The 20490-nt window shown below is 41.1% G+C and overlaps 1 protein-coding gene across 2 annotated transcripts in view; it reads left to right on the forward strand.

The window, feature by feature from the left end:
• Nucleotides 1-20490, forward strand: part of fibcd1 (fibrinogen C domain containing 1) — a 106966-nt gene that overhangs the window by 34193 nt on the left and 52283 nt on the right. For both annotated transcript variants that reach the window (XM_034897247.1, XM_034897248.1), the window contains 3 exons: nucleotides 4198-4677; nucleotides 13359-13518; nucleotides 19440-19576. In XM_034897247.1, the coding sequence (XP_034753138.1) occupies nucleotides 4198-4677; nucleotides 13359-13518; nucleotides 19440-19576 (777 nt within the window). The remainder of the gene's footprint in view (nucleotides 1-4197; nucleotides 4678-13358; nucleotides 13519-19439; nucleotides 19577-20490) is intronic.

Genomic DNA, 20490 nt, shown 5'->3' on the forward strand with positions numbered 1-20490 from the left:
AGCTGGGGGTCCGCCTCCGCGGCGGGGTTCGGCGGCCGGGAATCCGCCTCAACGGTGGGAGCCGGCGGCCGGGGATCCTCCTCAACGGCGGGGGCCGGCGGCCGGGGATCCGCCTCAACGGCGGGAGCCGTAGGCCAGGAGTCCACCTCAACGGCGGGAGCCGGCGGCCGGGAGTACGCCTCAACGGCGGGAGCCGGCGGTTGGGGATCCGTCTCAACGGCGGGAGCCGGTGGCTGGGGATCCGCCTCAACGGCGGGAGCCGGTGGCTGGGGATCCGCCTCAACGGCGGGAGCCGGCGGCTGGGGATCTTCCGCGGGGGCGGCAGTCGTCAGCTGGGGCTCCGCGGCGGCGGCGGTCGTCAGCTGGGGGTCAGGAATGCTAGGCGCTAGCTCGCTGGTGGGGGGAAGAAGGACCTGCAGGCCAGCTTCCAGCCGGTAAACCTCCCGGAGTAGGGTCTTCATGCCTGGGACCTCAAAGAGCCCGGGCTTGCTCGTCACTGTGTTCCTTATCAGGGAACAGATGATAAGTCGGCGCCCCACGTCCGTGGTTTTCCCCAGCTCGACGATGAACCGGCCAACGGCATACTCCAGTCTGTCCAACTCCTCGAAGGCTGCTGGGTCCATAGCTGGTCGGATCATTATGTTATGGGGGCGTGTGAGGATTGGACCCAAATGCAGAGAGGAGAATGGCAGGCAGGCAGGTGGGGGTAAACAGGAGTTTATTGTCCAAACACAAGGTGAGTCCCAACGGAACTTGACATCCGGAATGCGAGGCAAAAAGGCAGGTATCCAAAAAACAAAAATATAAAATCACCCAACCAGGGAAACGGCAACAACAGCAGGAATACAGAGAAAGTGACGTGCAGGCGGCGAACGAACAGAATGATCCGACAAGAGACAAAGGAAACACTGGGGTTAAATACAAGAGGTAACGAGGTAATGGGGAACAGGTGAGACGTCAGGTGGGTCACATTAGGGCGGGGCAGGACAATCAGACAGACAAAGTAAAGCTAGACAAAACAAGACAAGACAGGAAGCCGACTACCACAATAAAGCAGGAGCATAAACACACACACAGGGAAACATAAGACAGAATCTATGACACCAGACTAGGGAGAAAACCGGGACAACAACACAGGGAAGGCCAAACCGGAAAATAACCCCCAAACAAAAACCCCAACCCACAACAGTTCCTGTACTCTGTAAAAGCGCTTTGAGTTGTAGTTGAGAATAGAAAAGCGCTATATAAGAACAGCCCATTTACATTTACCTGTAAAAAGCAGTTTAGCTGTGTGCATTTTCCCCAGCACCCCCATGATCAATGAGATAACTTAACCGACTTTACCTTCACTTCAGGCTTTGTTATTGGTCCAAATGTGTACCTTTTTTAAACCAGGGATCTTCAACAGGGGGTCTGGTACCCCTAAGGGATCCTCAGAGTCACTGCTAGGGAAATTAAGTATTTAAAAAAAAAAATCTTACTAGGCTATAGGCTTACTGGTCAATAAGGATGTAGTCACTAAGGTAACCAGCCACAGATGCAGTTACATCTCAAAGAATTTACTGTTCCACATGATTTACAACATTATGCCAACAATTATGCCAGTAAGTATTAGACTATTTATATAGCTTAGTATTCTATGCAAATTAGTTTTCAATAAATTATTTAGGCTGCCCTAAAAGTCATTGTAGGACAAGATTAACAAAAACCTTCATTTTATACAACTTACTGAATGTAGTGGGGGTCCCTGATCCATCTCTCAGTTAATTTTTTTTTGGCTTAAAAAACGTTGCAGTCCCCTGCCTTAAACTATCAGAAACTACTTCATACGTTGTGCCTTAAGAGTTTCACATCTGGGCACATTAGTATTTGCCTGTACACGGTACATCTGCAAAAGGTTGCATTACATTCACTGCTGCTGTGTGTTGTATGTGTGTATCCTTCAGCTCTGTGTGTGTCGCTCTCGGCATAACAGGTGCCCACTGTATATTTTCTCTGTGTAACGTTAACAATCAGTATGCTAGCAATGAATATTTAGTGCAATGCCCATGATGGTTTCCACTGATGTCTTGGCCCGCTGGCAATAGAGCTTAGTGAAACTGTTCTGATGTTACACTGCAGCCGTTCTGCAGCGAGAAGCCATTATACACATTATGTACAGCATAGACACCCTGCCACAGCCAAGCCCAGTCATAGAGTAATCACTTAACTGCACATAGCCTCAAACAGGGGGGGGGGGGTGGGGGGAATTAAAACACTTTTTGACATGCAGAGAGAAATTTCATCATGCAGTCTGGATCCTGAGTTAGATGTTAGAAATGTATTTTTTACATTCGGCAATACTTACCTGGAGCTCTTTTATGTGATGATGTATTTGTGGTGGGAAAAACAGGAAGAAGTGGGAAGGTTCTGACAAAGTAATCCAATTTTTCCATTTGCAATATGTGCATGGTGCTTGCCTGTCTGTTAGAAGTATTGAGCAGAAAGGGCTGTGTGGAAATAATGTGTGTATGCATGCACAGTTTCCAACCCATTTGGACAAATGGAGCCTACAGGCAGATTGCAGTGGCAGTGCTTTCATAGAAAACAGCGGCCGGAGTAAAGTTGGCCCCTGCAGAAAAACAATAATGCATGAATCTGTTCAATGTACTTAGTAGATCCAACCAAATATGCTTTTAAATTACAAGAGTAAAAATAAATAAAAGCAATCAACAATGCATGTAATATGGGATGAAGGTTTTCCAATCACTCTCTCAAAAATGGGTTTGTTCCCCTTCAGAATATAGGAATCATGTAGTTCTGTATTTTTTCTTTTGAATGCAATAATCTACCAAATGCATATATTTCGTTATTCAGAGTCCATGCTTGGTTGTTGTTTGTGTTGTGGGTTAGATATTTTAAATTACAGCTAAAATCTTATTTTGTGAAGCATAAGATTCCAGCAGAGACTCACCAGGCCTTGAATAATGTGCTCGCTGGCTCCAGGCGCCCTACGGGTCTGCCCATGTGAGTTGTAAATGAAGCCAGGGGGTTACAAATGGGGGCATGTGAGAAAACCATCCTCAGGCTCCATATGAACCCCATTTGTGTGCATTTACGTTGGCTCAAGATTGGAAAAAGGAAGTTTACAATTAAGGCCCATGTAATAAATCATCCTCAGACCTCAATAGTATGTAGGCTAATAATTGGGAACTACTCCATGATCCCATATTTTGGCCTCCACATAGACAAGTTGTTTGGGGAGTTACAACTTCTTTACTGTGGTCAAACACAGTGGATAGGAGTTTTTCCTGGACAACACAATTGATTTTCTCCACATTAAAGAAACCATAAACCTCTATCGTAAAGCAGACCATTAGCTGTCTATTAGTGTACTTCAGTGTGCTTGTGCAGCCAATTTACATATTAATGAGCTTGCACTCCCTTACAGTTCCACATACAGCAACAAACACGCACACACCTGCCCACATATTCTCACAGAAAAACATCCTCCAGTACAGAAAAAAAGATCACTAAGAGATCAGTTGCTGATTCATTTGGAGGAAGATATGGGGGAGCCAGGCATCTTTAATCATGCAAAGGTGGACCATAATGCTCTCTTCTATCCATTGCTAGTTCTTTTGACCTAAGTGGAAAAAGGGAGCCAGATCATAAAAGTTGTAAATGTCTTTACAGTTGTGTCCAGTTAATGGAAACTGTGTTACTGGTAGAGGTCTGCCTTTTCCCCCTCTAAAAGGATTGAAATCCCTGTTCATTCATTTAAACTAAATAGGCTGCCTGAGTCTCTTTGTTTTACTTTTTCTTTCTGGCTACTGTTATTTCAGGTTTGTATTGTTTTCTTTCCTGTCTCTGACATGGAAAGATGGAAAATCAGTGCCTTGACTAGAGATGTCTCCTCCCTCTGCTGCACCACTCTTATGACATACAGGGAGTTTTAGAGAATTTTGAGAGAGAACTGGCAGGAATCCACATTATGTTGGCACATAAATCATTCAAAGCTGCATTTGGACAGATGTGAATATGTTTATATTGCCGAGTACTGACCACCTGGCATTCAAAATATCCCCAATGATGGATGAAACTCATTTCATTTTGAATAAGGCAGGGTTTTTGCTGTGACTTCTAGTGTTCTAGCAACTGTGTTCTAACACCTACCTTTTTTCATCTTTCCTTATTTTCTTCCTTTCCTACTTACAGAGGATGAGCTGCAGCTACCTGCTCTGCACTATCCTGCTCTTCGTGGCTGTTTTGCTGGCTGTCACTGTAACTGGCACCATCCTTTTTATGAATCACTACCAAGCCCCACCTATGTCTGATGGCCTACCCCATATCTCGACCAATCAGGATGAAGCCAATGCCCTGGTCACCGTTGAGAGAGGCGACGGCTCTCGTATCAACATCTTCATCGACCCAAACTGTCCTGACTACAACAGTAACTTTTTGCGCCTGGAAGGTGTGCAGACGTCCCTGCTTCACTCACTAACCGACCACGACTCTGACCTGAAGTCTGTGAAAGGCCAGGATCGGGCTCTTCTTGTCAGTCTTGCTGAGGAGGTGGCCAAGCTGTCAGCTCATGCGGGGCAACTGAAAATGGACTATGAATCCTTACGCAGGGGACAGGGCAGCTTGGGGCAAGACCTCAACACACTGCAGACGGAGCAAGGACGCCTCATACAGGTGAGACACACACAGAGACACAGTAGACATGCAATGTTATCGTAAGGCCATAGAAAATCGCCCAGGTCAGAGTGGTGACAGGCACAATATAACACAATAGATAAAGGTGGTGTTTTTAAAGATTCTACACATTATTATATTTTCAGAAAACCCTAGCGTCATTGTCCTGATTTATTAGGAAGTAGTTTAATGTAATATTCAGTTATGAGTATGCAAAGAAAACGTGTCGATAAAAAATCTATGCGCTCTAAATGATCTGGAATGTTAATAAATTAGTTCTTGTTTTTGTTCCATTCTGCCACAGAGCCATGAATGGTCACATGATTACTAGCTATTTAGTAGAGATGTTCCTATACCGATACCCGTATCGGTATGGCCTCTGATACTGGCTAAAACGCTGGAATTGGGAAGTACTGGAGTCTATACACCGATCCGATATCACATAAAAAAAAAAACTGAAGAAAATCTATATTAAGGTAGTTTATGTTCTATTTCTGTTATAACTGACTGCCAAAGATAGAAATCATATTACATTCATACATGGATAGTAGTATACAGTTGGTTAAAACATAATAAAATATATGACACACTGGTATCGGATCAGTACTCCGTGTCGAGCAATACCCAGTGTGCAAGACTAACTTCTCTTGAAGCTAAATACTGTACAGGAGGTGCTCAGGGACTGGATTGTGAAACACATATATCAATATGTATTGATCGTGAAACAACCTTGAGATGTGTGACAGCTCATTAGACTTGAAGAGAAGTCCCTTCCTTTTCCTGACTGCAAAGTCAAAACACCATTATTCATTAGTCCAATGTCAACTTTCTCTTTTCTTTTACACTGTTCAAGCTCAGTAACTGCTAGATTAAAGTGCAAATGGGCTTCATGTTCAACTGAGTAGAACTCACTCAGTCTAGTGTTTGATGAGGTCACAGGGGAAGAAATGTCCATCACGATCCAAGAAACAGAACAACTTACACATTAATTCAATGAGAAAACTTAATGTTTCCCTAGATGTCCAAGACAGACTCCACAATGGACGGAAACATGATTAGACCCCCTTTAGTTTTGTTCTGTCTGCATTGATTTATTGACAATGCATTTTCTTAAATGTGTGTGGAAAATCTTCACACTACATGCTCTTTTAATTGTTGCCCATCAGGCTAAGTCTCTCTATTCTGCAGTAAATTGATTTCATAGCTCCCAGCCATACAGCTGAAACAACTGAATGCATTCTGCTTCTGCCAATCCTTTCTTCAAGCCAGATATCTTTAGCTCAGGGTTCAACAGTGTTTAGAAATCACTCAAAAACTCACTGGATTGATTTGTGCTGCCTCTGTGGGCTAAGGAACCATGGGTGCTGATTGGCAGGCCAGTGGAGGCAGAGGGCTCGTCCCTACTGCTGTTAATATGGTGTAGGTGGCACAGCATAGTGGGCACTAGGGTTAAATGGAGGTGGTGCTGGCAGCCCCACACTCAGGGTGATTGATTTTCTCTTTGGCGGCATGGCATGTGGTGTGCACATCCGCAGTTTCCGCCTGACACCATGGTGTGACTGTGTGATCTATGGACCACCTGTGGCCAAGACTTCTGATTTATACCATGACACAGAGCTGACTGTGCCAGTGTTAGTATTGGCTCTGTGTGCAGTGCACCACAGCCCCCTGTAGAACAGTTTCACCCTGCCATACAGAGAGAACTCCTTTCACATGCTCTCTGAGGAGATACTGTAATTGGGAGAATCTGATTGCAGGTGGTTCAGGAGCGATGGGCTTTGAAATTTCACAAACCGACCTATTCATTTTTTTCAGTGTCTGCTTTTACACATTTGCACTTTGCAAACAAACTTTGCACAAAGAAACCAGCCTTATGGGATTAGTAATGCTGCAAATTGCAGCATAGAAGTGGCTGGTAGATGTGGTTCATTCACCACTCCAAAAACAATGGTGATTTATTGAGTGGCTGGTAAAATTTGGACATTCACTAGCTATTTGGCTGGTGGACAAGAAATTAATTTTGAACCCTAAAGTTAACAAAACATTTAACTGATGGTTAGGTTTCAGAGTGATGAACAAGGTGCTAGTGTTTTCACTAAGTCAAAACTAATATGATACTGACAGTGTATGTCTTCCTCAAGTTACCCCTGAATATTAGAGGAGTTGAACATCCGGGGGCTCTTCATGGCTTGACCACTTCAGATTCAACAACATAGCCTGTGATTTTAGATAGTACCTGAAGTGACTAAGCAGCCTGATATTTTTCAGCATTATTGAGTACTTTCATTAGTGCTGTCTGTGCTATGATTTCATAAGCCAGATTGAAAACTGTCAAATGTGTTTACATTTAATTAAGTAGTTGAATATATTCAACGTAACTATATGTAAACACATTTTCTCTCTAAAAAAAAATCTAAGGAATAACCCCCCACACACACGCTATTTTGGCAAACCACCTCTCTTTAGTCATCACTTGTAGAAAACTAATGAAGCGAAGGGAGCCCAACTTCAAGATCAGTTTATGTAAATTCAATACAATTTTAGACACAAAATACAAATTACCCAATCCCCAAAGTACTTCTACTTCTCTAACATTCTTCTCACATTTCTGTGGTGCATACCTTAAAATCTTAACGAGTGTTCTCATTACAGTCTACTCGATGTCTCTCAGGTTACTGTCTCCACTGATGCTTCTCATTGTAACAAGTGCAACCTTTTGTCAGGGGAATACATTACATTAAAGTTATTAATGTATTTTTACTCTGACCAGCAATGGAAGCCCTGCTCATGCAATGTAGGCAACCATGTATAATGCCCATTATGTGGGGGTTTTGTGACCTGCACTCATGCACCCCTTCAGCATAAAAAAAGAAAATTAGAAGCAGTAGAATCCTGAAAGCAGTCCTATGCAGCCATGGACATACAATCTGGATCACATATTCAAGTGACTTCATGTTCAGTTTTGCACAATGTCTGACTGCAAAAAAAAACTGCAGGGCTGCAGGAAGAGCATGACTTACTGATTTCCTTGAACTACAGGTCACAGTTTAAACTGAGTTATGTGCTTGTGCAATATTAATGTTTTGGGTAAGTGACACCCACAACCTCTGGTAAAGATCTAAGGGCGAGCCTCTGCTGCTCTATAATAGAAAACCATGTTGCCTCAAGATGTTCATTCTGGTCAACTCAAAGTCGTTTGAGGACTTGAAAAAGTAAAATTCAGAGTGCCTGTTGCAGTATTTCAGCGAGGGATGTGATATGAATAACTTCACAACCCCAATATGAGTGGATAATGATTAAAAAGTCACATTCACAAGTCAAAACATGTGGAAACCTACTTCAGTTAGGCAAATAGGAAACTCTAAAGATCCAGCTTCAAAGCAATACAAATCAGTGTTTTAGAGGGTCCAAACCAGGGTCATTAGTACATCACAAAACAATGTAAATATTGTTCTTTTTTTAGTACAAAGAAACTTAAAAATATGTCTAATCACAGAATGTACAGAAAAAATATTAAAAAAAAATTCAATTTGCCTAGAACATTAACAATATCCTTTAGAGATGATCCACTGCAATATACATTTCTGGAATTGTTTTTGTTAAATATAATGGTATTATGGAAACCCTTACAGTTGTGGCGTACACATGGAAAACAGGACATATTGATGAGGGACTCTCCCTTTAGAGAGACTGATGGCCAAGTGCACACAGACATTAAAAGGCTATCCCACCACTTTATTACATTAATACTGATTTAATATCACGGCTAGTGGGCTTTCACCTCCAAACCACACTTGGATCAAACCACAGATGGACAAACTCAAAAGCCTTATCAAAGACCAGAGATTCTCTGTGTGATATGAATGAGATTTATATGAAAACATTCCCTTTTAATGTTCGGTCCATCATTGGAATGATCCTTTTATTCATTGTTTCTTTGCTTCAGAGGCCTCCTATGTCTATGATTTATGGTTCCTGTTTAACAAGATAAATACAGTCAGTAAGGCAGAGGTTAGATTACCATTCTGGGACACAGTGTTTACATGAAGTATTAGGTATGTTTAGTTTACTTTCTGGATTCTAAATGTGTATTTTATTTTTGAAACAAAGCTTATTGACACCAGACAAATAACACAAAGGGAAAATAATTACCTAAAGAGTTGCTCTTGAGGAGAAGGTGGAGTCAGATGAACATAGCTGCCAAAAAATGAAAAATGTTCTATGAAATTTCTGACGTAGAAGGAAAAGATGGCTGGGAGCTACATGGCTGCCAAAAGTATAACACGGTAAAAGATGGGGTAACAATCAGCATGGCTGTACCCTGTGTACATCAGATGTTGAGATCATTTTATATAATGATATATATTTTGTATCTTAGCATTTGTCAGGATTTTTTTCTGTCCGGGATCTGAGCTCTTGTAGGATGCAGGGCTGAAAGTTATGAAGATTTTTATTATCGATTAATCTGCTGGATATTTTCTTGATTCATAAATTATTAATTTTGTTGAAAAATGGGGAACTAAATACCCATCACTAGTTTTCAGAGCGCAAGATGACTCATTTGGTTGCGTTGCCTACCAACACTCCAAAAGCCAACAATATTCACTTTGTAATGATAGACCACAAAATAAGTAAATCTTGCCACTTGAAATACAGTAGAATAATTTTAAATATTACATGAATTGTATACAATTATAAAGTTAGTTGTACATTAAGTATCTCTCGGTGGACCAATCAAACATGAACAATAATCTTGAATACTGCCTTTGAGCCTCTGAGAAGTAATGTTTACAATATTCAGCATGTGACTAAGAAACAAGTTATCATACCCAGTGCTGATTCTTGGGAACTGTTCAGTTAAAGGAGGATTTCGGAAGGAATAAGAACCACATCATTTAGCATTCACAGAACAACATTATGAAGTGTGTTAAGCAATCCTCTCACAGCACTGATTAATAGGTGTCCAGCACAGAACAGTTGTTAGACGTTTTCTCTACATTTTAAAATGTATTGGTTACCTTGATTTATAAGTGAAGGCATGGCATCGTTCAAATGTGCTTGAGGGTTTAAATTATTTTCAACTTGTAAGAGCTGCAACCGTTAGAAGGAAAGCGTGGACGAATTCTTGATGGGGCTCCTCTTCACTTCTCCCATTTGCACATCCAGGCTCCAGTTGACTGGGCAGCGGCTGTCAGTGAGGGGAAGATGTGGTTTTAGGCAAATGGAGACGGAATTACATTTTTTGCTACTCTTCTCTGTTCTGTGACTTTAACCCACAGGGATTTGTCTGCCATATGGGACATGTGATTGATTCCAACAAAAGCTCACCTGTGCAAAAAATTCAATCATGATTTATGTAAATTTAGATGCATGAAACAAAACTGTATTTAAACTACGTAACAAACGTAAATCATGTTGAGATTTAAAAAATGTAATTCAACACCTTTTGTGTCTGCCACAGATTGGGTTTAAAGCTTGATGACAAGCAAAGCTCCCTGTGTTAAGTGCTGTGGTGTGACTGATTTTGTGAGCCAATGGAAAGGCTTGCTAATGAGAGCTAATTACATCAGGATCCTAATTGATGTGTCACTCAATGCTTAAAATTAAGACTGCAGACAGTTGTCTGCTTTTGTCTCTCTCTATGAACACACACACACAAAAAACAAACATGCCATGTACACAATGAAGGAAATACTACACTGGAAATACACAACACTTGGAGGCAAACTCATTTATCAAATATGTTAAAGCCTTTTTAAAATCCTATGTAAAATACAGCCACTTTACTTTACCCCTTCACACAAAGACAAAGCAGTTCACTCAGTTTTCCCAGCTGCCTAGCTGCTGAGGTGCGTGTGTGTGTGTGTGTGTGGGGGGGGGGGTGTTGCTCTTGCATGTGGGTGCCTAACATTTGTTGTTGTTTATTACTCTTTTTGTGTGTGTGTGTGTGTGTGTGTGGGGGGGGGGGGGGGGGGGGGGGGGTTAAGCCCCAGTGCCCATGTAATATGATTGCAATGCAGCTTGTTGTGCCTCAGAGGTGTGTTGCATACAGTAGTTATTGAGACCAGGGAAAGGCATCCAGGGATTTTTTGATAGAAGACCCTGATACCTGTACAGCATATACAACTTTCAGCAGTGCAGGTCTGTGTGTGTGTTTGGGAGTTGAGAGAGAGTGGAGAAAGACAAAAGAAGAGAGAGTGCCTGGGTATGTGTGAGCATAATAAGGTTGCATTCCTGTAGAGGTAATGTGTGTGTGTGTGTGTGTGTGTGTGTGTGTGTGTGTGTGTGTGTGTGTGTGTGTGTGTGCACACACACGTGCATATGGGTACAACATCTGGCTGCGCATAGGTGTTGGCCAACTAGTGCAATATGTGAAAACGACCTTTTGGCAGTGAAGAGCGTATAAGGGCTGCAGGTAAAAAAGTGATCACAGCAGATCGGGGAGGTTACCCTGCTCTCTGAAAGTCCTAGCACATACATTCATCACCATCCTTCCCACAGGGTCCTTTTGTATTTTACATTATTTAGCTTGGTGCATTATGGGATAGGGTACCATGTGGCGTCTTTGCTAAGCAGGGCAGTCTTTGCACTTTTGTTTTTCTAAAGGTCCCTAAAGGACTTTGCTTTTCCAGTGGTTAAATACTGTATGATTTAGCCCATTAACTACAAATGAAGTAGCCTACCAAACCAAAACTTTTTAGATAGACTTCTCTCCCTTGAGGCAGCGTTTGGTTTTTTCATTTTCAATATGCACAACTTTTTTCCCCCCATCAACTTATTTTTCAAATTGTCATCAAGTCTATAGGAAGCACTTTTCCGGTGATGGCTGAACATTACTACGCAGCCTCCGACTGAGCTTGCCAACTTAGATGTGATGTGAGCAATCTGTCTGAAAGTTGTACTGTAAGTCTTTTGGTAACTGTGCCAAGAAAAAAATATTAATCATTCCGACATTCGCAGAGACGGAGAACATAGGTATATGTAGTAGATAACATAGGCACAGGCTACTTGTTGCTAACAAAAAATGCTAGTTGCATCCATCGTCATCTTCTTATTCGGTATCGGGTCGCAGGGGTAGCGGCTCCCCAAATTTCCCTTTCCCGAGCCACATTAACCAGCTCGGGAGACGTCCAGGAGGCATCCTTACCAGAAGCTTGGACAACCTCAAATGGCTCGTTCCTCCCTCCTAAGGAAACCCATTTTGGCCACTGGTACTCTGGATCTTGTTCTTTGACCATAGGTGAGGGTAGGAACAAACACTGACAGGTAGATTGAGAGCTTTGCCTTCTGGCTCAGCCCTCTGTTTGTCACAACAGGGCAATAAACTGAATGTAATACCGCCCCCACTGCGCCGATTCTTTGACCAATCTCTCGCTCCATTGTCCCCTCACTTGCAAAAAAGGTATTTAAACTCCTTCACTTGGGGTAAGACCTCATTCCCTACCTGAAGAAGTGAACCTGAAAATGCTAGTTAACATTAGTTATTTAACTGAAACAGCTTTGTCAACTATGCAACAGCAAACCGCTTTGTTACGTCGTTGTTACATAATCGTTGCCTTTTATACTGTACAATGTCGTGTTTCTTCATAAAATAACAGTGTACAAATAAAGTCAGACGTTTCAGATGCAAAGTTATTCGCTGTCAAAGTTATGCTAAAACGAATGGCAGTCAATGTTATGCTAACGGCGGTTGATGGCTTCGAGGTATCACAATGGCTCCATAGGAAGTGGGCTTTGTGGAGGCTTGGTCTAGATTGTGCTTTCTGGTGTGTTAAAGGATGCTCAAACATCTGAGTTTGTTGCTGAAAAGCGCTACCGCCCAATCCAGAAGATATACATTATGTAAACATGGACATTATGAGATAGATGGAGTGAACTTGTTCACTTCTCACATCATAAGGTTTGGCGCTGCACTCTAGAATGTCAGATGGTGGATCATTCCTGAGCACTCTAAAGGGCAAATTTCCTAAGTCACTCTTTGCAGGTGCAACTATGCAAATGTGATGTAATTCTCTGACAAAATCAAAGAAAAAGAATGTTTTGGATTGCTTATCTTAGCACTTAATCCATAAGCTTTCCGTTCTGGTTGATTTGACAACACCTGTGCTTACTGGTGATAACGTTAAGAAGTTCTTAACAATAAAAGTCTCAGATTTCCGTTCCAAATGACTGGGGGCAAGAAACATAGTTTAAGCAGCTACACTGTCAGAAATACAGTACAAGTGAAGACTAGTAGCTCATGTATTTCCTTTAATGTTTGGCATGATGAAAACCTCCTTATGTCTTCTTTACCTGTACCGATGCAAATATGTTTCTCTTTTAAATGCCTAGGAACTGGCTCTTCTGCTCTTTCAAATTATGTCATTACATAAGTTATACAGAAATTACATTTTTTGTGCATGCAGTGTTTTACATTTTAATACAGAAATTGTGGACTATGGATCAAATGGCTATAGTCTAATAAATGCCAGCCATAAATAGCAGCAAAAATTGGGTTTTGTTATTATTGAAATCTTATAACTTTGAGAAAGGTTTCACACATCTGTTCATTTTTATACTGCAGTGAAATAAAAGGAAATCACTGACACTGGTCAGGAGTAATATTAAAGCACGCAGCTTGTCGTACTTTGTAAAATTATTTAGTTTTAAGTGTAACTCATGTGTCTGTGTGTGTTTTTCAGCTGCTGTCAGACAGTCAAATCAACATGGTGAAGGTAGTGAACTCAGTGAGTGATGCTCTCAACGCCATGCAGAAGGAGAACGTGGGCCTGAAGGCGCGTGTCAAGGCCGACTTACAGAGGGCACCGGTCAGAGGGGCCCGTTTCAAGGGCTGCGCCAATGGTAAGAGAAATGAGGCGTGGCTTGACTATAGCTGTCTGGCAAGATTGGATTCTTTTTTTGTAGATTTTTCTGTCTGGTATTCAATTTGTTCCTCTGTCTCTTTATATATTATTCATACTTCACTGGCTACCTAAATGTGTGACCTTCTGCTACTGTATTCTGCTCCATGTTGTGATCCCATCCTCTTTCAGCCCGACTCCACAATTCTGTAAAATTATATTCCAGTGGGCGCTGTCATCCATCTTGCCATATTCATTCAACTTAACCTCTCCTGGGGATATCATTATGTTTCCCTGGGCCACATCTCATTCACACTATCCACTGGCCTTGGTAGAGATGTGGAATTTTTTACTGTACATGAGAAATGACTTGCATGTCCACTGGGCCGTGCGAGGCAGAGAATGGCCAGAGGCATCATCCCATTGGAAGGCTTTTAACCAGGCACAGTAAACCTGATGGGATTCCCCTGTTGGATTCCTGTGCATAGGTAGCCTAGGTGCACAGAGTGGCAACTCCTTGTGTATTGCAAACAGCTTATAATAGCACAGGACAACACAACTTGAAAATCAGAACAATGTCTCATATATCTGCAAACGCGAGGTAACAGCCATGTTGTTTTGCTTTTGCATCAAGTGTTTCACATGACACATTGGGTGTTTTTTTTCAGTATCCTATTTTACAAATTTTACAGCCTAATTGGTGCAACTGAGCAATAAGCTTACACACCTGCTATCAGCTGTTGTGTTCCAAACTTCTTACCTGTTCCTGATTATGTTAATGATTTTTAAAATTAATCTGAAATGTGTTTTTTGTGTATCTTTGTTTTAATATCATTGGATCTTCTGGGTTAAGAAGTGTGACAATAGACACATTTTCAAACGGAAATATGATTTTTAATGTAGATGTATCTAATGCTCTAATGTTGTATTCTCTATTAAATGGATTATTATATTAGCACTACTTTAATAATGCAACATTTGATTTGAAGTCAGATAAACATCAAACGTTACATCAAAATTGACTGGTTGGAGCTCTGTCCATGGTGCTGAACCTTTTCACTGGTGGTTCAGCCATCTGATTCACACAGTTCTAAGCCTTATATCACCTACCAGAATTACTGAAACACTCAGTAAACATTACTTGAAACATACCAGAATGGTGGGTAGCAATAGATTATAAATTAATTGGTAGACTGGTTGTTCCTTGGGTGTTAGCAGAATTGTTATTTCACAGCAGGTATTACAATTTAATAAGTCATTTCTTCGAGCTTTATTTTAATTTGTTGTTTCCTGCCTCTATATTAATGATAACAGCGACAGAGATGGAAACATTGTTTCTGTTGTGAAGGCAGTCATTAGTTAATTTATGACCTGTATGCACATTGTATGAGGAGAACACAATTAAAAGAACAACTCACAATGTGGTGCAACAGCAGGTAGCTATTATACATACGTTAGGTTCTTTATTAATTAGAGGGTTGTTTACTCTGTTATGTACACATATATTCACACACATGCCCAAATACACACATGCACACACAGGAACTAATGTGACAACCCTGGTTCCCAAGCCATGTTCCCACAGCTCGGCCCCTTTACAGCAACACATACTCGAACATCACTGTTTTCCTTTGTTTGGGTTAGATTATACATGTGTTTGTCTTATTATGTTAATAGTTAAAAAGTCTGGTGAAATGTTATAAAAAGGTATGATTATATATCAGGTATGTGTATTTTGCGCCTGGAAAGAAGTGTCCAGTTCAGTCACCTTTTTATGGCATTTCATTAATTAATCTATGACATTTTTTTTAACAAATGTATATGAAAGAAGTTTACTAAACCAACCAATGAGTTATACTTTAAAAACAAAAGTGCTAAATTAGTGCGATGAAAAAAATATGCAGACCTATTTAACTATCATAAAAAACAGATTCAGCATCAGCACACTGGACTGTGGGATACTCTTTATGACATTGATAAGAGAGAATTTGGGAGGATAAGTATATCCTTGTTTACTTGATCTTTTTTTGTGCTATGCATTGCAGGTTTTCTGTATGCTGTCTACAAGTGATGACAGCATGCAGGAAGAAGCATTTAATTTGAAGCAAATATACCCACTCCTGTCCTTTACAATATACTGTCTCCTCTACAGGCAAGAGAGGAGAAAATAACAGCCTAATATTAAGGCAAAATTGCTGTTATTCTCCCCTGTGTGGCTCAATTTGTAGATGTTGCTTTTTATATAGAGCCAGGAGCTAATTAAATTAAATACTTATGAAATTCGATCCCATGTAGCCTATAATAACAGTTTTGCCATGGCAATACCAATAGGGCATAATGGAATGTGGTATGTTTCATGTAAATGTCCACAAAGTGCTTTACATTGACTTATTTGAAACATAGAAATCTTAAATCCTGAGTAAAGCTGCAAAACATTCAGAATAATTGACCAACCAGCACCAAGGTTCAGCACCATGGATAGCGCTTCAAAAAGTTGCTGTTTAATATTTACTGTGCAAGATTCTTTGCAAGCACTTCAACCCCCTGTCTTTGAGAATGAGGGCCCTATTTTAACAATCTAATCGCACGACGTGAAGCGCATGGCAGAGGTGCGTTTAGGGCGCCTCGAAATCCACTTTTGCTAGTTTGAGGGTCCGTGCGCCGGGCGCAAGGTTCAAAAGGGTTGTACTTAGTGTATTCATTAAATCATAGGTGGGTTTTGGGCGTAACATGCAATAAGCCAATCAGAGGGTCATCTCCCATTTCCTTTAAAAGTCAGGCGCGTTTTTACCTTGGCAGATTGCTATTATGACGGTGGATTTGCACCGGTATATTTTTATTCGTAATCGTTTGCATGTTTGTGTGCTGCTGTGCTTCCCAGTGTGTTTGAGCATAGTGTGCATGCGATGCATAAGCTTAGGCACATTTTACCAGTTTGCTGTTAAAAAACATTGAAATGATGCGTTAATGTTTTTAGACCAGGACTTTGCGTTTGTCAATGGCTTGATCACTTCCCGCTGCCTCGAAGTAGCAATACGCCATGAATTCACCTGAACACACCTCCTTGAAAGACCAGCACGCCCATGGCCACAAAGATTGGGGCTGGTGCATTTGCGGTTTTAACGACGCAGGCACGGGACAGGTAATTGACAACTGTGTCGGTCTTAAACTAGCTATGACACTTGTGTCGGGCTTTGCGCTATGCTGTGCTGTGCTGAGCTTCGCTGGATGCAGAATAGGGGCTTAAGTCTACCGAATTTTAATCGAAATCTGCAGGTTTCCACTCCCATTGCTCCTTAGACCTACACTCAAACCACAACGCAGCCAGTGGCAAGTCTGGGTTTTTGTTGAATTCAGCCTTGACATTTCATATATATATTATATAATGTCTTAGTAAGACCAGTTATAATACATTTGGCATATATGAATAAATATAAAGCATCTATTCACATGTTATACTCAACAGCACATTCTTTTCAAATATTTGATGTCTCTTTACGACTATGTGCATACATTATGTGTTTAGGATTGGGGCACAACCATGAATATCTATGACTGCCTGTGTGTCCCACGGTGCTGGTGGGTATTTGAAGTATTCATCTCTGTACTCTTTGCATTGGATTCCCATAAGAGCATAGCGGATTTTCAAAGTTATGAATCCAAACCTGACAGCAGTGAAGCCCTTCTCAGCTCTGACTGTGGCAGGGTTTCGGAGTTGTACGGAAGCACCATAGAAGTCCTACTTTTCAGTTCATGGGCTGCCTGACTTTGCTCTAATGTTGCACAGTGGCTTTTACTAGTGAAAAGGTTAACAAGTTAAAGCGTATTTCTGTTGTCAGTAGTAAGCAAGCAAGTGCAAGTTGGCTTGACATTTGGTAGATCTCTTTATTTTTATTATTATTTTCGCTGCCATATTAATTATTCGGTTTTACGAGAATTGTATTTTTTTTTTAAGACAAAACATAAATAGAAAGTTAGTTCCAGGACATATTCATGGTTGGGAACAACTATAATGGCTGCCACAGATGAGTAGTGTTTACTGGAACTGCGAGGGCAGGGCGCATTTAAATGAGTTCAGTTCCTACTATGCAGTGCCTGCAATGTCAGAGCAACTTACTTTGAAGGGGTTATGCAAAGTATTTTGTTGCAAACACATGAGATTCAGAACAGTTCCAACACAAACACTAGCATGCGCACACATACACACACATTACACACACATTATTAGAAATGAATGTCAATGGGCGTATAGGTAGCTCACCTGGTCGAGCATGGGCCCACATGCAGAGCCTCAGTCCTTGATGCAGCGGCTCAGGGTTCAGCTCCGACCTTTAGCCATTTGTTGCATGTCTTCCCCCTCTCACCAACCCTTCCTTATCTACAGCTGTCCTGTCTATTAGAGTCAAAAAAAAAAAAAAAGTTATCTTTAAAAAAGAAACTATGAAATAGAAATTGTCTAGTTTAGAATATCTGGTTATATTCCTTGGTTATCTACTTGGTAACATATTATATAATCCTACCAACAGGTGTCTCTGTTTCCAATAAATGCACTATTTCCCCCTGTTTGGACAGTTAACAGGAAGGGTGGACGATGACCAGAAACCGTTAAGACTTTAGATAGCCAGGTAACCTGTTGTGACTGGAATATAAAAGTTTGGGATATGAATATAATTTGCAGACAGACCAAAAATCTGTTTAATTATTTATGAACAAAGTTGCAAGGCTAAAGTGGACCTGGAGTATCAGTAGGATCAAAAAGGGGGTCCTTGGAAGAAAGAAAGTCTACCGGATACCTTGTTATACGGTAGAGGACCAAATTCTTAAATAATGATGATAGTCTATTTTTTTTTATGTTCCATGAAACTTCCAATGTTACCATTCATGTGTGATGATGATGAAAGTCGGAGCTCAGTAGTCAAGGCTTACACAGAGAAATGGAAAATCTTCGGGGAGACCAAACAGGCCATATCATGTAGATACTGTAAAAAAAAAAGAAAATCCTTGTATGGTCTTTATAAGAGCTCTCCTGGCTGTTTTTAACTTTGGGATTTGACCCTGCGGAGGCTGGCATGCATACTCTATGACATTGTCCTTAAAACCGAGTTCCTGTCCTGCTTCCTGGGGAATAGATTTTGTGTCCCCTGTGTAAAACGGGTTTCTCCATCACAGAGAAAGGTGCTGCTGTTCTGCTCTGTTGTATACATTACAAGCTCCCTGTCGCTGTCTCTTTTCCTTTGCACTAACTGTTCCTGAATTCATTTATATTCTCCACTCTTCCTGTCTCTTTTGCTGTGTTGGTTCACTCAAATGTATACATCTAATCACTAAGCCATACGTCTTCCTCTCCAACTTCCATAATGACTTTTTTCCTGCTTTTTTGTGTGTCCATGTGTTATCTCACATCTATCGCTATGCTATGCATCTGTGTCTTCTCTATGGCATCAGGTCCACGCTCCACTCTTCAGACTTTCTGTCTTCATTTTGACCTAGTTGCGTCCCGTGTTTTTCTACGTTTTTATCTTTGCAGCACATAGGCTCCGTTGGGTTATCACTCACGCCTCACCATCAATCCCACCATCTTTCCTGTTTGTCTTCCCTGTCCACACAGTCATTGTCTGCCTTCACCTTGCTCTTTCTATCCTTTTTTTTAAGAAAATAATTGAGTAAGCCAACACTTTGAGCTCTCAATTTGACAGGATGACTTCACAATATATAACTACAACTGCTCTGCTCCTACATGTTTACTGTACTTATGTGCCTCTCTCTGCCTGGCTGTAGACAGAGGACAGTGTGACAAGTGTTATCTAATCCTCATTTTCTCTTTATTACTGAGTTCACTTTACGCTCCAAGCAATCTTTCCCTTTTGCAAGCCATATCGGACCTCATTTACTTCATGTCTCCCTGCTTTCACCTCTCCCTAGGCTCACGTCCCCGTGACTGTGGTGATCTGTACGCCAGTGGTCAAAGAGAGGACGGCATCTACTCCGTGTTTCCTATTCACCACCCCGCAGGCTTCCAGGTCTACTGTGACATGACCACAGATGGAGGAGGCTGGACGGTGAGTCAGAGGAAAACACACAAACACACACATTTACAGTTGACACACACACATAAAGCTCACATGCTGTATGTCTCTCTACCTACAATAAAAGCATTCACTCTGTTGCTACGTTTTTACCAGGGTTATAATCAAGATGAAAATGAAAACCGGGGAACAGAATGGAACTGAAGGCCTTTTCACCATGTCTGCTTTCAGACATTTACTCAATAACTCCCTGAGCGTGAATCTTTCTAACTGCAACATCAGTTCTATTCAAATCAAAGGCATGCAGTACAAGAGGTCCTATACAGTTTTTTCTGGGCACCTGCTGTAATTACAGTTGTACTGCCTTAGGAATCTCATGTATCAATCCAAAAAAGGTCTCATCAAAGTTGCATAACAGAAGAACGAGGAGATCTTAAGCACAGGTTTCATGTGGAACTGTTTGAAATCAGTCCACTGTATTTTCTTTTTTTATGTTCTATTTTTAATTTAGAAAACACAACCCTTATTAGTCACATCTAAGTGAGAATGTCATCAGGTAGAGTGCTGAAATGAAAATAATTGAACCTGTTACCGTGACAACTGATCGCATAACATAACAAAATTGCAGAAATCTAACATATGTGCCGATGCTGAGATGTCTTTCCTGATATAAAGATGAGTTAAAGAGAGATTAAAATATAGAAATGTACATCCAGCTCATTTTATATGTGCAATCCAAGTGTCATTGTGCTTCAAACTCAATAGCAAGAAACACTTTCCATTACATGGGGCGCATGTCTGACCTGTATTTTTGGTTTTGTAAATCATGCATTCTTTTCTCTGAAGAAAAAAAAAAAAAAGTGTATATATATATATATACACTCACCGGCCACTTTATTAGGTACCCCATGCTAGTAACCGGTTGGACCCCCTTTTGCCTTCAGAAC

The sequence above is a fragment of the Etheostoma cragini genome, chromosome 16 (assembly GCF_013103735.1).
Source record: "Etheostoma cragini isolate CJK2018 chromosome 16, CSU_Ecrag_1.0, whole genome shotgun sequence".
Lineage (NCBI taxonomy): Eukaryota > Metazoa > Chordata > Actinopteri > Perciformes > Percidae > Etheostoma > Etheostoma cragini.